The 18954-nt window shown below is 35.6% G+C and overlaps 1 protein-coding gene across 3 annotated transcripts in view; it reads left to right on the forward strand.

Annotated features, from left to right (window-relative positions):
- The window catches only part of ZZZ3 (zinc finger ZZ-type containing 3), a 56083-nt gene that overhangs the window by 11904 nt on the left and 25225 nt on the right, over positions 1-18954 (forward strand). For all 3 annotated transcript variants that reach the window (XM_071436477.1, XM_071436479.1, XM_071436478.1), the window contains exons 2-3: positions 11814-11967; positions 14378-15939. In XM_071436477.1, the coding sequence (XP_071292578.1) occupies positions 14429-15939 (1511 nt within the window). In that variant the 5' untranslated portion in view covers positions 11814-11967; positions 14378-14428. The remainder of the gene's footprint in view (positions 1-11813; positions 11968-14377; positions 15940-18954) is intronic.

Consider the following 18954-nt stretch of genomic DNA (forward strand, 5'->3'; position numbering starts at 1 on the left):
CTCAAAGATAACTGGCAGTTGGGGTTGGGGTTTTTTCTGTAGTATTTTTTAAAGGGTTAAGCAGTTTTATGGATGGTATATAAACTACATTTGTCAAGCTCATCCTTACTTAATATTTCATGTCAGCTCTTCAGAGGTACTAAGTAAGGAATAAGCACAGTGCTTGTTTTGCTATAATGCTGTTAAATTCCTCAGACTACTTTGTAAAAACTGTGCCTTAGAAAGAGCCAGTTAGGCTTTTTTAGGACATCACTGGCAGACTCTAAGTTATGTATTATTAAAAAGAACCATCTATAAAGCCTTCTGCCTGATATCTTTACTCTAAAAATGTAAATGTGCAAAAGCAAACCATTATGATTTCTAACTTTGTAACTGCTTTTATTGATAATTTTCAAATTCATACTCCAAAGATTCCAAACTGTTTCTATGGCATATTCAGAAAGCTGCTGATCCTACCGGTTTTGGTCTTGTAAAACATAAACATTTGGAGTAATCCTATCTCTGTAGCTGAATGTTTTGGAGGGATAAAGTAGAAAAGAAGTCAGTTTTATATTGTATTTGTGTAAATTGGTATCTAAGCCCATAGTAAATAATGTAACCATTTAGTCTAAGCTTTATCTAATTCCTGCAAATGAGAACTTTCTAAATGTGTTGTCATTTGATACAGAATGTGAGCAATCCTGGTGTGCAGCTCAGAGACAAAGCAATAAAGAGGAATTAACTGCAAGTGCAGGTTTTTTACTGCAGTGATGGGTTGGCCATTTAGGGAAGTGTCTGAACTCTGGCAATCTGCTCGTGTTTGCACAGGATAGGTATGGAAACTACATAATTCACACTCTCTGACCCACCTTCTAGCAGCTTCTTCCTGCTTCCTGAATCTGTGATAAAATGTGCTGAAGGTATCTCTTTTTTTTTTCCTTTTTTTTGTGCTTCAAGAAATTCTCTAGTGGCTGAACCTGGAACTTGAATAGCCTTTTAATGTTTCTTCAGTCCTTTAACCTGATGTTACAGGATAATTGCAAGGAATGGTAAAATGAGTGTCTCTTTTTTATTTATGGAAATAGATACTATTGAGAATTTTAGATACCATAACCAGACATGTATTTTTATATAAAAGGTTAAAGGTTCTAATTGCTATTCTACTAAAATGTCGTCAGTTTGCCCTGAATTATTGAATTAATCACTGATTAAGTATAAAGTCCGTTAAATACTACCATAGTCATGAATCCTATTGTCTTGAGACAAAAGAGGAAAGTCAAATCTGTGAAAAATTACTTCAGTTTCAGAAAACTAAAATGAGAAAAGGCAAGATGCTGTTTAAAGCCTTGAAGTTTCATGTGTTTATTAGGGTAGATAAAACTGCAAACATGCACCTTTGTTACTAGAGCTGAGTGTATGTATTTGCAGTATCTATGACATTACAGTTGCAATGACATGCTTTTCCATCATTAATAATACCACGAGGCTTTTTGTTTTCATCCCTGAGAAAGTGTTTCTTAGACAAAGTCAGAAAAACTGAAGTAGAAGGGGAAGCTCTAAATAGAACAAAAAATTTATTCTGCCAATAAAAAAAGACAAAGGAAAACAGGAAAAAGCCAATTGAAGGCAGAATGGAGAAAGAGTTAAAATGAAGTTGCTGTGAGAGTTGCATTGGGTATCTAACCTTGCCTTTTCTTTTTTGCCAGGTCTTTATACCCATTTGTAAAAATAAAAATACAGAATTCTCTTTTTGTAAAAACATCAGTGATAGCCTGAATGCTAAAAACTTATGGGGGCTCAAGGGAAGACAAGGAAAATTCATGGAAGAGAAATTCAGTGAAGTTTAGAAAATAGATATATATCACATATGACTTAGGAGGACTCTGAGCTAAAAATATTTGGAAGCTATAATGGTATTATACACAGCAGCTCTTGCCTAACCATCTGCTTATCACGGCTGTTGGAGACAAAGTACTGACTGCAGAGACGTGTGGCTTTGCTCTGTGTGAGAAAAGAGGCTTGAAGTTTAATAATGTTGAGCATAATTGATTTGCATTTAAATTTAATGAGGGAGAAGTTTTGAAAGTGAATAGTCAATTAACATGCAAGGGGAATCAAGTGTCTCTGTGCATAGGTGACAGATATGCTCATGTGCTTAGGCAGTAATAAGTACGTCCCTTTTGCTCTCTCAATGTAGTGCAACATCTCAATTTCGAGAGATCTTTACAAAGTCCTTGATAAAGTATTCAGCTGCTGGGACAGGGTAATAGAATCAGAATAAATTTTTCACTTCATAGGCGATCTTTCATTTTATACTTGAACAGTGAGCATAGTATTGAAAGTAAATTGTCTCGTGTAGTTGCAAGAAATCATAAACTGAGTGTTGCAGAACAAAACCCTGAAGAACAATAAATTCAAAGCAGAATATCTGGGTATTCCTTGTATCACAAAGTTGAATAAAGGAAGCCAAAAGAAAAGCATGTGTAGGGTAAACTGTAGTTGTATTTCAGCAGTGTGTTGACAGGTTAATTGTAGGTTTAGAGTAACAGTGTAAAGTCTTAGAAATGCTTTGAAATGTATTTTAAATCTATCAAATATGTATATTTAGCATGGTAATAAGATACCTGGAGAAGAAACAGCTGATGAGTAGCAGTGCTGTATGAAAAGTTGTACTCTCCCAGCTTAGTCTTTCAAGGGAATAAATTTGTGACTTTGAAAGATCAAGAAAGTGTGAATCAGACTATTCTGAATTTTTACTGTGCAAGGGCTGTAGCAGCTGCAAAACCTATGAGTAAGCCTACATCTAGGTGAAAAATTGAAGTGGAGCAAGCCTAAAGGTTCTTTGTCAGTGGTCACAGGAAAAACAAAAACCTGTAGGAAAAGAACAAGCAACTCCCTGCATTCTTACAGGGCAATTATGTTAGCAATTAATTAAATTTAATGCCAAAGTATTCGAATGAAAAAATATTCATACTGAGAAAATAAGAGTAACTGAAAGGCTATTGTTTTAAATGTAAATGTAGGCTAGACAGAACTTCCTTTGTATTTCCAGTTGGTACTGTAAGCATAGGCCAGACAGAACACAGAAATTGTGGGAAATAAAAAGCAGCATATTGTTTATCAGTGAATGTGCTGGCCTACGAAGGCCTTCTGAGCACAGCAAGAGAGGAAAGCAGAATGGCAATCAAGTAAAACAAAATTACATGTGATGTGGTCATAGTTCTATTTGAATTATATCTTTTAGACTAGAACAGTAAATTGGGCTACCAAGGTACTGTTAAATCAAGGAAATTGTGGCTAAGTATCCTATTTGGAAGTAGTTGGATATGAACAGTAGCAGCTAGAAAAAGGTCATGTACTAGTTGAACTGGGAGCAGTCTTACAATAAAGTCAGTGCCTTTTTTAATCAAGGCCTCTCTTAGCAGTAGATGTGCTGTGATTAAAAGGAAGGGTATGTGATATTGTTCTTATTGCATCTTGCTTTGTTTCCTGTGCCTGAAGACAGGATAGCAGCAAAACAGAAAGCAGCTGCTCCCTGCCCCTTTAAGAGCTTTTGAAAACCACAGTTCCTAATGCACTTAAAACACCTTCAGTACTTGCCAGTGGAAACTCCCAAGCCAAGTAGACTGAAATATGCATAACACTCTTCTTACTCAGAAAACATAAATACAGCCTGAGCATACAGTGAGAACATGAGGCTACAGAGGTGTATTGAAACCTCTCTGCTTAACAAGCTCAGTGTCAGTCACAAAGCAGAATTTAGACAGCATCTAAGAATAAGCATTTTCAGGTGCTGATATCTGCAGTTTTGTCAGGTTACCCAAGCATTGGGAGAAAATTTCTGTCTGCCTTCAAGTACTTGTGGGGAGAAAGGCACATTCTTGGTGTAGATGATGCTGACATCCAGCTCACAGAGCAGGAACGTGCTCAGAGCTGCTTTGAAAGGCTGCAATGCAAAGCTGTCACGGATGGCTAAATATGGCTGTAGCAGTTGTGCTGTGTATTAGACCAAACTGCAGCATGAGGCAATGAAAATAGGCAATGAAAATAAACAACATCCTCTATGGAAGGCAGAAGGAGGGATGGGTCTTTTTTACTGCAGATCACTATTTTGAGAAGTGCTACAATATTGAGGTTCTAGCATAGAGTACAGTGCTGAAACATGTCAACAGCTGTAGCACCTCAGACAGTTTAGAAAATAGATGTTTCTCTGGCTGTTCACCAGAGAAATGACTTGGTGTAATACAGTTTTATTAATATGTCACAGTCAGTTGTAATAGAGCCACATGAGCACTTAAAAGAGCTGGGGCTCTTAAAAAAACCTGCCAGTCAAAAAGTGACATAAGGCAAGTCATTTACAATTGGACACAGTGATCTTAAGAATCTTTTCCAGCCTGTGATTCTGTGGTAGCAGGCTACCACAGTGTTTAAATTCAAGTTTAAGGCATACTTGGCTTCTAAGCCTGTCCATTACTTTGCCTAGCCCATTGCATGTGAGAACTCATCTGTGTGCTGGTAGTGACTGGTGCTATGATTATACACACAGGATCAGCTGGTGTGCCAAGGGATGCCTGGAATTCTGGAAGCATGAAAATGCACTGGGTGAGAAGACACAGCATGGCCACAGCACAGCTGTGACAAGCTGCAATTTTTTTTTGCTTCATTTTTTGGGGGATAGTTCTGCATCCCCTCACTGCCCCCAGTCTGTCCAGAATATATTTTCAGCATTTGGAGTGTGATTTAGATCAACTGTTTAGGTGTCTCTCTATTTGTTTACTGTTGTCACTAAGTAATATTTGAATCCTTAGCAACTCCTCTAAATTTAGCTGAGAGTAAACATCTCAGAGCTATGGAAATATTGCAGCTTTCACAAAAATTGTAGCCCCCTTTTTAAGGGGGATTTCAGCCCAATAGCCACCTGCTATACATGGTTTGCAAGCAGTCTAGTCAGTGCATATATGGGTTGGAATTTGTCTCACCATCCTGAAGGTTTGGAGAGGCCAGAGGGAGGAACATGACATTTTTCAGAACATGGAGGTGTGGTGGGATGTGTGGCAGAATGGTGCCACGTTTAGGACTCCAAAGCCAGCCCATTGCTGATCTGCTTCTGGAGTAGTGTGTATTCCTCTAGATAGGGGAAAAAGCCTAGACTGAGGTGAAAGCATTATCAGATGGAAAATAAGTGGTTAAAATAGTTTTCATGAATCTAGATTGCTGGAAAAACAGCCTTCTCACTTTCTGTTTCTCTGGGAAGTGAGGGCATATTTTAAATTTTGAAGAAAAAATTAGAACAAAAACATTTTCGTTCTAAAACAACATTGAAATGTTTTACAGGAACTGTTGCCTCACATGTCCCTTTTCCAAACTCTGGGTTTATGTTTGCCTTAGTGTAAATGCAGGAGCACTTCAAAGCACAGCTCACACAGGGCACCTGGTTGTGTGTGTGGTGCTGCTGTGAGTTGTGCACCAGCCTTGTGAGGCTCATGGAGCTGATGCTGTAATTTTGCATATAAAAAGCTGTATTAATTGTTGCATTTCAAATGCATGCCATTGACTGAAAATCATCTGGGATAAAAATATGTTCTAGACAGTATTTCATAGAATATGCACTTTACAGTTTACTTCATAAGGTAGCATGTTCATAGTCACTGCTCCAAAAGTAAATCAGACAGAATAGTAATTTCCAGTGTAATATTGTACAAAAATGAGCAAATGGTTTATCCTAGCTTTGAAGAAAAAGTATAGGAGCATTAATTTTCTCCCATCAGGTTGCTTTTCATCTGTAAACTGCTAGCGGGGTTATTAAGTACTTGATGAACTCTTAAAATTGCAGCCTACCTATGGGAAAAAGCAATGTCTTTTTATGCTAGATATTTTCTGTATATTGTAATAATAACTTCTTCAGAGAATAAATAATAGTTTTCCTATTTATATAAAACTGTGTTCTTTGCTTAAAAGATTAAATCTTATTGGAGTTTTCTCCTAGAGTAACAGTTTGATAAACGGTTACTGTAATTAAGTTAGTGTAATTAATTTTATAATGAGCTTTTCAAGAACTTGTGTGATTTAATGTATCTCAAAGATGTAAGTCATGTGTTTTGGTAATCCTGCACAGGAGATACTCTTTGGATAACAGGACAGCTAATTAGCAATTGAATGGTTTCACATGAAAAAGCCATATTATAATTTAGAGTGGGACTTTCACCTAGGATGATAAAGTGGATTGGGTAGGTGTGGTGATAAGGATATAGAGGGATGGCCAATAAGTGAGGCTAAGCATATTTTTTTTAAACTGGAACATGGAAGTTATTATAGCTTAAATAATATAGCATAAATAGCTGATGCTTCAATTTTTACATAGTCTGATTTCAATTTTCTTCATAAGTTAATTCTATCAGAGAGTAGTGACTTTATAGTTGTGGTCTTTCTGTCTTCTAGCAGTTCCTCAGGATTTCCTGTGTGTCTCTTTCTCCAGTCAGCATCCACTCCTTTTGCCAATGTAGCTGGGCTCCTTCCCTGTGCATTCACATTTAGCATTGCCCTCAGCCTGCCTTCATCACAGCTCCACCAGGATTTTTGTTCTCAGGCAAACTCTTCTCTATGGCAAATCCCAATTTCTTACTCCAAAATATGGAGGAAGAAAACCTTCTTGAGGAAACAGTCAGATGTATCTTAAGCAGCAAGAAGGGTTTAAAATAATTTCCATATTTGTGCACAGAAATGAGTAATTATTTTGACTGAAAATTCAGGAGAGAGACAGCAGGGTGGGAATATCAGTCTGAGACAGATGCTTCAATGTATAATTTCAGCACAAACTCTAATTTGGCCAGGATACAAGAAACTGAAAGCAGTTAAAGTGTTTCAGGCTTTAAAGAGAAGAAATTTGAAAAGCAACCACTGCTGCTTTTCTAGAGTTCTGCTGTAAAGTCACACTTGTGTAATTCATATTTAGTTTTATGTGAAGTAATTTTGCAGTCTTATCCTGGAATGTCTGGCTGGAAGAGGGGTGATGCCTGTATCACACTCATCCTCCCAGTGAGTTTCCTCATATAGGTAGCCCAGAAGAGTGAGAAATAGCAATGCTGTCAGCAGTTGTGATAGCACTGCTCAGTGGAAGGGCTGCAGAGGAGCAGACGTGCATTGCTGGGCATTGTCATACAACTTTCTGCTTCAGCCTTTTTTTGTGGTTTTAGAGAAAGAGTAAGACTGTGTTAGGAGGAGGCTGAGCTTTTGTTTGTTTTCATACATCCCATTATTTAACTACCAATTCATTTTCACTGCCAATTATGGGTTTTTTTCTTCCAGAAAGAAGTAGAAATAGATTTCCACAAGAAGATTCTTTCTAAAGAGTTTCTTTCCTCTTATGTAAGAATAGGTTTGTCTAGCCTAGTGAACCCATCTCTTTTAAGGAAGAAAAATAGCATATTGAATTATCCATTCTGGTTCTTTGCAGTTTCAGTTTTGAGTAGAACTTTTCCCTTGGCAGTTTACTAGCTTTTAAAACCTGTTGACTTCTTTTTTAATATTATTCTATTTTTTTCTTTTACTTTATTTTATCTTACTAGCCTTTTATATATAAGACTAATATAAGTAGTCCCATTCTGAAAGACCATATTTTGACCATATGCAATATAATCCTACTGTGTCAGAGACAGCTGAAATCTCAGAATAACTTCAGTAACATTTATTAATTTTTATTGCTTTTAAGCTTTTGTTATAGCTTTAAGCTGCTTATTGTTAGGTATTATTTCAAGTAAGATCTTCATAATGTCTTTTGATGGAGGTTATTTCTATCATTTGAAAGTACTACTTGTTTTGATGTCATGTAGAATCAGAAGAATAAAATGCTGTTCCCATAAAACTGATTTCTCGCTAATGTAGTTCTGTGAAATTTGGTGTGTGTGGGAAGAGATGCTGGCATACTCTAGATGTGATAGACTGCTGAAGATAATTTGTTAAATGAAATTCATCCCTAATTTAGTAATACTACTTTGTTAGGAAGTAATGTATTTTTTATGTGGAGATAATCCAAAATCTTGGTAATCTGGTGTCTGTGCAGATTCTCATCTTTTCAGAGGTGCTAATTTTTTTGTCTTGGGCAAATACTTCTGTAAGGGATTAGATTCTGTTTGCATAAATAGCTGCTGCTTTCACTTTTTAAAGATGTACTGTTGTAAGTAACATTCCATTGCCCTGCAGAGAATTTAAGAACTGCTATTTCATACCACAGAGATCCACCAGTTTATTACTTTGGGTAATTATATGTGTGTCACATGTGCTCTTATAAATGGTAACTTTGCCAATAGCAGATACTGTCTCTGAAGTAATTTGGGGTTTACTGAAGTATGGTACTAGAGAGTGCTCCTGCTATCAGATACCCACAAATGCCATATCTGACCACTTGGAAAAATCTGAATCTTTATCACTGCAGTTTTATCACTGAGCATATGGATTGTTAGATGAGACTCAGAAGAAAGATAACAGATTATTTCTCTTCAATATGAAAATGATTCATTATATTCTAGATTAGATGAACACACTATTCTGTTTCCAGGGGTTGAATTGTTGTGGAAGACTTTAGATATTGCCCATTTTCATCAAATAGTCACATCAAGAGACTTCATCATTGGAGACTTGTCTTGAAAGTCTGTTCTCCCCCATCCTGGGTGCACTTTTTAAAAAAAAAATTGTTTAATTTTGTATGTACTGTTAATTTATCCATCTTAGGTTCCATATATATAATTTACCACAGTTATAGTAGAGACATCTCTTGGTTTGCTGGTTTCAGCTCTGGTATACACCCAGTATGTTCAGGTATTGACTGCTTTTTTTCACTGCCTCTTTTCTGGCTTAGGGCCACATGGAACATACTTGTAACTGCATCCATGTTTCTGAATTCCTTTAAACATTTTGGCTCGTAATTGACTCTCAGACAGTACTGGCATAATCCAGAAAAAAAGTTGGTTATTCTGCCTGTTTAGGAAGGGTTTTCCTTATTCTGCTGTCTTTAACTGTTGTTTTTCATCTCCATGTAAATTTGTTTCTTTGTTGCTAGAAGTTTTCATGCACACGGTTGAGCATTCAGTAACTTTACTAAATAGGCTTGTGGCTAAGTTAAATAAAAATTGTAGCATAATGTGAATATGATGCTATGTATTGGTAGAGTCTGCCTAAAGCTGAGTAGGTGTAAGGGTTCTTTAATGCAAAAAAAGCATACCCAGATATGCATCCTATATTGTCATCAAATGCTTGATTGTATGCAAGATGTACAGACAATTTTTGCAAGCAGTTGAACTTCAGTCTCACTCTGAAGATTGTCCATGCTGATTAATGTGTGACCATTTCCTGGATGGTTTCAGTAGCAACATTTGCTCATTGCCTTCCTACACAGGTCCTTCCCCACAAGAGACAAATTCAGAGTCCCTTACTTATTTCAAGAGCTCTGTCTGCATTACACTCTATTTAACCTGTAACTTCTTAATTTTTAGTGGGCTCTGCAGACCAGAGTGTGTTGTTTCTTAGCTGATTATCACTCTTCAAACTTCTAGTCTTTATTGCAGTATTTCAGTATTCTTTCTTAAATGTTGATGTGGTTCCCTGAAGAAAGGCTTTTAGACCTAAAAGCTTATATAGTTTCCTTGCACTCCTTATCCCAACTCATAAATAGCTGCTAAAATGAGTGGTGTACAAAATATTAAATTACTCTTCTATTGAATTTCTCTGCCACAGAAGATGTGGTTGTTCTAAGTGAAAAATGTCATTGTAATTGGTTATATAATATAAAGAAATAATAGTTAATTATAGTTAATAATAACTATATTAACTATAGTTAATAGTAATAAAAAATAGTTAATAATAATAGTTAATAGTTAATTTTCAAGACAGCTTTTCCAAGAAAACTTCCGTGAAAAATTATATAATTGTTCACTTGTTAGGCCCTTGTGAATGTTGTTTTCTATGTTTTAAGTGTAATTAAGGGCCGTCATTTCACTGTATCCTGATTTAAGTTTCCTGGTTTTGTAAATTGTTATTCCCTCCTTCATCCCTGGAAACTGCTACCAGACAAAAAATTCTGACTAAGTAAAACCTTTTTTAACCACCTTGGGTTCTTCTCTGAATATATTTATGCAGTCTTTTTGCTGGGTCTGAAATGCTTCAGCTGTCCCCAAAGGCAAATGGACACAGCAGGGGTTGTGTCTTTCCTACTGTGAGTAAAATAGGCTTGTTTTGGGCAAAAGAAAATTGAGAGAGATGAGGTGTACAAATCTGACAAAATACTGGCATTACTATTCCAGCCATTCCTCAAACAACTTATTCATAAGTTCTTTATTTAAGACTGGTAAAGTAATTAAAAATGATGATATTAGGCCACCTTCTGATTGGCCCACTGTTAACATTTTGTTTAAATGTTTTCTCTGAATATTTTTTGTTTAAATATATTTTGTATTTTTACCAAAGTTACTGAGCTACTATTTTTATTGGGTATGTTGTTCTTTTGCAAAAATTGGTCAAACTTTGTCATACTTTTAGTGTCCCCAGATGCATCAGTTAAAGGCATCTTTAGGAAAGGCAACAATAAGGATTAAGAGTACCATGCATTTTCAAGTGGTTGTCTTTGCCTTCTTCTCCCATTCTTTGTTTGTCTTATTATGATGATAGTTCTCTGCTGTTTGTTAAATTGAGAAATCCTACTGAATAAATGAAACCTGATTTGATTTAGTTATCTACATAATAGAATTTGTGATACTTCATGTAGCATCACTGAAGAAACATCTTCTGTTACTGAACTTCACTGCAATTAGACATAATTAATCTCTCCTCCTCTTACGCAGCTCAGTTTGTATTTTGAATTGGCAACTTAATGGTGAATTAATTTTCCATTCTTACCAGTATGAAATCATAACTAGGTTTAAAGTAAAGACAATTTTCAGTAATCTAAATATAAAAACTGTGTAGAATGAAGAATATGGAGGAACCTGTCAGCTTGTGGTTTAGATCATGAAGATTTGAATTGTCAAGATGAAGAAAAGGTCACTTGTATGAAGTCAATAGAATATGAAGAAAGCTTCAATAACCACTATTCTTTAGTGAATTATGGTGCCTTCATAGTACTAGATGTTCTTAAATTAAATGTGATTGCTGGTGGTTTTTTTCAAGTAGTAACTTGGTCTTTGGCAGAGATGCCCAGATTGGAGACGACTGAAATCGTTGTGTAACATTTGGATCTGTGGATGTATTTTGTCTTTCAATATCCAAAATATTTTACTTCCGCTACAAATGAGGTGCTATACATTGTTTTCCTTGGATGAAGAACAGATTTCATGTGAACTCTAGAAAGCATTTTAGTCCCATTGATCAATGAAGGTTATTCAGGGATTTGGAGCCAATATAAGTGTAGAGGTCTGCTCAGTTAATTAAACTTAAACCGCAGAGTTTTTCACTGTGTATCTAATTATAAAATACAGTGCATTTCATAATTCATTAGTTGTAGTAATACCTGTCACAACTTGTTTTCTTATGTCTCTTCAAATACCTTCTGAAATTTGAACACTCTAACATGACTCCTGTGAATTCATTTGCTTGCACATTTAGTGTGATACAGTGAATCACTTAGAAACTACTAAAGAAAGCATTTTACATTTGAAACCTAAATTAACATTTCACATACTTAATTACTTCATAGCATATTAATCTTTCTTTCAGTAGGACGCTTTTAAAATTCATAATTTCTTCTTTAAAAAGCTGTTAGTCTTTATATGTCCTGTTGCATTCTTCTTCTTTTCCAGTGTGGTAATTTAAATGTTTTATTGATATCTTTGTCTTTTTCTCAACAGTTTTCAAAATCTGGTTGATGTGATGGCATAAACTAGTAAAGCATTTGGATTACATGATGGATATCAGCAATGGTGATTGATATTATTTGAGTGGTACAGTAAGAGTCTGCTGTATGAAATGCCAGAAGTTTACATTTCTTCTAGTTTTGCAATGGTAAGTTTTTTTATATTTTTACTAAGGAAGTAATAACTTTCTTTCTTGTCATGTAAGGTGTATTTCTTGAGAAAGTATCATATCAACAAATTAGTAAAGATTTCTTTCTTACATATGATTTCTAAAGTCTGTTGTGTTCAGAAGTAATTACTAACCAAAGTATACGTTTGAATTTGGTTTAAGTTATTTTATTGGTACTGATTTGAAATGTCAGTTACTCACCCCTAATGTGTGCTAGCTTTAATTAGAACAACCTAGGGGAAATGGAATCTCTAAATAATGTTTGGGTTCAACCCCAAATGGGATCACTCTCCAGATGGTATTGAGCTTGCATGCAAAGAGGGACAATATGCAGGCAAGTCTATCCATGTGGAAAATAGGTATAAAAACCATGATAGAAAACACATAGTGTTTCAAACATCAGTCAGCTGCTGATGTTTGACCATTTGCTGCTTGACATATTATTTGTATTTTCTCTTAAGGCAGAGTGTGTTGGAGGGCTCACACTTACTTACTTCTAAGTGGACAGAACAAAAGTTAGTGCTGCAGCATCTCTTTAGATACATTTTCAGGAATACAAGGAGTGCACCTTTCCAGGCATTCATCTGAGGCAGCAGGAGTAGCTAACAAGCAGGAGGGTTGTAGCAGCACAAATAAATCACGGTTTTAAGAACATTTGAAATTTTCACTTTATAATTGTCTTTTTCTTTGTGCAAAATGATGTGCTGTCATAGCAGTTGTTTATGAGCTATGCCACATGTACACAAAATTAATGTGCTTTCCTCTACAGTTTTGTCCAAAACTACACTAAGCAATGCTGTTAGGATACATTGCTTTCCTTAAGAAATACTGCTTGCATTGTGAATTTCTAAACACACAATACAGTAAACACTGGTAATTGTTAAAACAGAATTTTATTGGATGAGAGTGTACTTGTCTTGTCCCATTCTCTTTCCTGTTCTAGGACCATCTGACACTTAAATACTAGATTTGGGAGAATTTATGAATTTATGTTCTTGTTTTCCCCTTATTCACTGAAAATGAAAAATGCCTCTTGAAACAATTTTCTCCATTTTTTATTTTCAGCATTTCTAAGTAATGTGTGAAAGGTTTGATTCCATATTTAAAATTTGTACTCTTCACATCATATGACAGTTGAAAGGATTTGTATAATCTGGAATTTGGGTAGATGAAAAAGGGAAGATGTACTATTATGCACAAATGTGAAATGAATCTGTTCATTAGCAAGGCTATTATGACAGGTCTGTGGTGATACGGAGTTTGACACATTGAACTTTTAAAGATTAAATTAATAGAAGGGTAAGACTGAACAGGGTTCTCCTCAAAATTATTTTGAGATACTGGGCAGGTCAAGTACTCCTACATGTCATCCTGAAATGTGAAATACAGCCACTCTTAAATGGGATGTTTTAAACTTACCTTTGAGTCTGACTTTACTTAAATCCGATCTGAGTGGTGATCCATCTCACCAGCTGAAACAGCCTTCCAGTACCTCAGATGAGATTCCTGATAGAGTTGGGCTTTTGTTGTCAGAAGTGATACAGGAGAGGCCCCACCTGAAATAAGAAAAATAAGAAAAAATATTTTTGCTTTAAGGACTGGAACAGGTTACCCGGAGAAGTTGTGGAATATCTGTACTCAGTGTTTTGCAAAACTCAGCTGGATAATGTTCCATGTAACAAAATCTGAATTTAGGCCTCATGTTCATTTGAATGGAAAGTTGGATAGAATTGGCTCCCAAAGGCTTTTCCAGCTGGAATGATTTTATGCTTCTGATTCAGAAATTTTGTTTTATTTCATTTTTACTAATAATAACTGTAAGTATTTTTTAGTGGTGTGCTTTATTTTTTTAATTCCTTGCTAAATTAGAATTGCAGTTCTGTTTTGTTATATATGAGATTTGTTTTTTCTTTAAGCAACAACTGAGTAAGCAAATGCAATTTTAATGGTTTACTTTTTAGTCTGTGAAACCGTGTAACTGGAAACTGTGGGATATTAAAAATACAGTTTTGTTTTTTAACTTAAACAGAAAAATGTAAATAATAATACCAATACATTATAATATATGTACAATACATAAAAACAGTGTATTTTAGTAACTAGAGCCTAACTGGGACATTCCAGCCTTACATAAGGCGTAAATATGAGCAATACTCACACAAGTACTAAAGCCAGAACAACCACAAATACCAAGTCAGCTACTTTGTAGCTGAGATGGAAAAATTTAGTGCACTAAAGAAACGCCACGGAAAGAAGCAGTATGAATCCATTAAATGGCTTATTCAGTTTTACATTGGTACATTTGTGACAATACATTCTTCACATTTGCTCTGTCTCTAGGTGTAATTTAATATTTTTTCTGACTGTTTTGTTTACATTTTTTTCGAAGGTTTCCCAGTGAGTGGATCACAATGAACATACTTTAGGGACTTGCCATAGTATGGCTGCTTCTCGATCTACTCGTGTTACAAGATCTACAGTGGGTTTAAATGGTTTGGATGAAAATTTTTGTGGTAGAACATTAAGGAATCGCAGTATCGCTCATCCGGAGGAGGTCTCAGCCCATGCTCAAATCCGATCCAGGTCACCAAAGAAGAGGCCAGAGTCTGTGCAAACTCAGAAGGGCGGCAACGGTGGCAGAACTACTGACTTGAAACAGCAGAGTGCTCGGGAGTCATGGGTGAGCCCTAGAAAGAGAGGGCTGTCCACTTCGGAGAAAGATAATGGTGATAAACAAACTGTGGAAAATAGTGAGAAAAAGCAAGCAGAACCTGTTTCACCAGTTTTGAAAAGAATTAAACGCTGCCTGCGTTCAGAGGCACCCAACAGTTCTGAGGAAGACTTGCCCACTAAGGCAGAGAAGGAGCCATTGGAGAATAAAAGCTTGGTGTCAGACAATGATGCAGCCTCCACGGGGACTAAGCGAGCTTGTCGATGTCTTATATTGGATGATTGTGAGAAAAGGGAAGTTAAAAAGGTGAATGTCTGTGCAGAAGGGTTTAATAATTCTGCAGTAGTTGAGGAGGTTGCAGGTTATCAGACTGTCAATGGAGTTGGTGAGAGAGACTCAAATTCTCTTAACTGTGATGACTGTCAGGTTGATGGGAGCGCTAAGCAGAACAGTGCTGGTTCCCATACGCCCAAGGACAAAACAGTAGCAGAAAATGGAAACTCATTTGCCCATTCTTCGTTGCTGCTTAATAGCAGCAAAGAGGACAGTGTTGTAGACCATTATGTGCCTTGCACAAACTCTCAAGAACAGGTAAAGTTAGAGGACCACAAACCAATAAATGACTGCTTGCCTGAGGAGCATGCTAATCAGGCATTTGAGCCAGCTACAGGGTCCTTTTCTGAAATCCAGTCATCTTTGTTAAGGGATTCGGAGGAGGAGGTGGATGTTGTGGGAGATAGCAGTGCCTCTAAGGAACAGTGTGCTGAAAACACCAATAGCAACCTGAATACTCACCAAGACAGTGCATCAATCTCAGGTGAACCTGAACCACATTCTTCAGTGCTGAACTGTGTTTCGGCTCAGATGACAAATATGTTGGAACTTCAAGAACACAGATACACGTTAAGAACTTCACCGCGAAGGGCTGCCCCTGCCAGAAGTAGCCCTCCTAAAAATAACTCTCCTTGCAGAGAAAACGGACAGGTTGAGGAAAATAATCTTAGTCCTACTGAAAAGAATGTACCTGTAGGTATTAATAATATCAATGGATCTCCCAAAAAGTCTGAAGAAATCAAACAGAATGAAAAAGAGAGAAATAGTAATACAGGGGATCATGGGAGTGATGGACTAAGAAAGCCACTTTCTGAGTCTAGGCTTGTTGCTGGATTTGTACCATCTGCCAAAGAGAGTGCCAACATCCACACTGCAGAGGAGGATGAGGAAGAGCCTGATGTGTATTACTTTGAATCAGATCATGTGGCTTTGAAACACAACAAAGAGTATGTGTAACTATGGTAACCATGAATTCTGCTTTTGTTTCTTACCAAAAATATAATATTATCGCAAAAATTATTAAGTATTTAACATACTTCCACAAAAATTTAAGTGCTTTATAATTTTCATACTCTTCAGTCTTCATTTTTCTTGTTTCTACCTAAAACAAAATTAAACTCTATTTAATATGCAGTATGGTACAGCAATGTGGTTTATACATTTCTAGCAATCAGGATTCTTGAACCAGAACTTGTTTTTTTTTTTCCTTTGGGTATTTTTTTCTTTAAAAATGCATCTGTTATTTATTTTCTCTTAAAACTAGCTGGAAGGAAAACCAAAGGAATTATAACCTTTAATTAGATCTCAGTCATTTATCAGCATATCCAATGGACACTGCAGATAAAGCTTATACAATAATCATTCTGCTGTACATAAAAGTGAAAGTTAGATACTTTTTTCAGAGTGTCATGGGAAACAACTCAGCATTATTGTGTTCAGGAAGATGAATTTAACAAATGCAGCAACTTTCTACAAAGTAAATTATGTCTACATCTTTATTTATATTAATTACATGTAAATATAGGATTATTATTATTATTATTATTATCATCATTATCATTATTATTATTATTATTATTATTATTATTATTATTATTATTATTATTATTCTGCTGTGAGTCATTTTAATGTTTATCATCTGAATGTCTGTGAGTAGAACTGTGGTAACTATACCTTGTGGTAAATGTGCAAGAGCTTTTGAAACAAAAGGGCAGTTCACTGAAGAAAGGTTACATGGAGAAAATTTGTCTTCAGGTAGTAGATCAGGACACAGTTTTTTATTTCAGTCTTTGTAATGCTGTTTTTACTCCTGCGTTTTGCTCTTTAGTAGGTGTTCTGTATTTTGTTGTGGGTTCTGAAAGGCCAAGAGCAGATGATCCTCAGTTTGCTTTGTATGAAGGGTTGAAGCACTGGTAGTAGTTCAGTGTAAATGTAGTAAATGTTCACAGCACAGTTCCTGTGAATGTGGGGCACAAGGCACAGATGATTGTTTAATCCAGTATGACTGGATTTTTGATATTAGAGTTGCATTGTTTATATAGTAAAATTTTGTTCAGTATTGGATATGAATAAATCATTTTAATCAGAAAATTTTGAATTCGAGCATGGGTTAGACAAACTGATTTCAAAATAATGATCAAATATTTGCAGCTTCAGCCATCAGTCCAAAGTGGACACTTTCCCAGTAGATAGAAAGAAAATTACAAATGGGGAAAATGGACTGTTGTCTTTTGACTCTCTTAGGATGATTTTGGATCTGTATGAAATATTACTTCATCTGATGTTAGTATACAGATTCATTAGTAATGAGGTTTGGTGTCGGGGGTCATATTTATTATAAATACTATAAAAATAATAGTAGTTTTTTCTATTCCTAAACACAGATCTAAATTGTCCTTGGAAATTTCACTATGTGCCCTAGTGTTAGCTTTTGAACATACTCAGTTCTGAAGAAATGGGTAGGTGTTGTTCAGATTGGCAGCCTGTTTGTGAGACCTTGTTGGGGAGCTTTTGAAATTGCAGGTAGGACTTGGTAACTTGCAACTAACTTGTTGCCTGAATGCAAAATTCCAAAAAAAATGGTTATTGTTTTTATTCTGTCTTATATTTCTACTTTCCCAAAGGGAAGCATGCTACTGAGGGGAGGGAGTGTTAGCCTTATCTTTTCTTCATTTAAAAAAATTTTGATAGAACTGGTAAACTACAGCCATCCTTTTTTGTTGTTTACATTTATAAGAAAATAAGCCTGCTATATTGTTGGTTCTGCATTGTAATAGGATCCTTCTAAAGAACTGAAGTCAATATTTTGACATATGAGTGCAGTTGTCATTTATCCAGAATTTCATGCTTCAAGAGTAAACCTCTAAAACTGTCCTCTATCCACTTTTAAAAATAGCAAAGTTCATTAGAGGATGCTCTTAATTCATGTAACAATTTTTGAATAGTGTCCTAATTATACCCTTGTTTAATCATTTGGTTACTTATTTTCTAAAGTATTAAAGTAAAAAAAAAAAAACCCAAAACCAAAACAAACAAACAAAAAAAAGACAACAAAAAACAAAAAAAAACCACCAAACTCTGCCAGTTTATCTGAAATGTATTCCCTGATGGGTCAGATGCAAAAAATTCCAGGGTTCCCATGCTATTAATGCAGGTTCAGCTGGAGGTAACAGATATTCACTTTGCTTCTGGTAGTTCTGGCTAAGCCAAATGTTCTGGTGTTCTGCATGTCACATCTTCAAATGATGCAGTTCTGTTTTTCTGCCCTTTATCAGTTTGGGATTGTTATGGGTGATTATTTCTCTGGTTTATGTTTCTGTTCTCTTTGAAAGGCCAGTTCAGGCATGAGCATCTTGGCTAGGTTGAGGAGGCAGATTTCTCCTGGATGGCATTAGTGTAATTCTTCAGGTGTTCCATGGCAGAAAAAAATACATTCCTCTGTGTCATAGAAGCAATTTTATGTGGCTGTAAATTTATATTATTTCTTGTTACATTACATAGCTTGTTGACATATGTATTCATACAGTTGGTTTTCACTGTCTAAGAAATTATTGTGACATTGAGAAAATATGAATATACTGAAACCTTTAAGGACCACTGATAAGACTTGCTATAAGAAAAAACAACCCCTAAATGTAAATTGTTGTATTTCTGTATGTATTTTGATGCTTTTTGAATATTAACATGTTTAAGCAATAGTCATATATCAATATTTCTGGGAAAACTGGATGATATAATAGGAAAGTAACTATCACAGATTATGAAATAGTATTATTCAGAGAGAAGGCTGAAATGATGGATGTTCCCACAACTTCTTTACTAAAATAGATCTGTCCTACAAAGACAGAGATGAGATCTCTAAGCAGAAATTTTATCACAATATAGACATGTTTGTAGGTAATAACAGACTGATCTGGGGGTTGTATAGTTGTGAAGTGTTGTTAATGTTGTCTGTTGCTACA

The sequence above is a fragment of the Agelaius tricolor genome, unplaced genomic scaffold, assembly GCF_023055355.1.
Source record: "Agelaius tricolor isolate 1412-34295 unplaced genomic scaffold, bAgeTri1.0.p SCAF_11, whole genome shotgun sequence".
Taxonomy (NCBI): Eukaryota; Metazoa; Chordata; class Aves; order Passeriformes; family Icteridae; genus Agelaius; species Agelaius tricolor.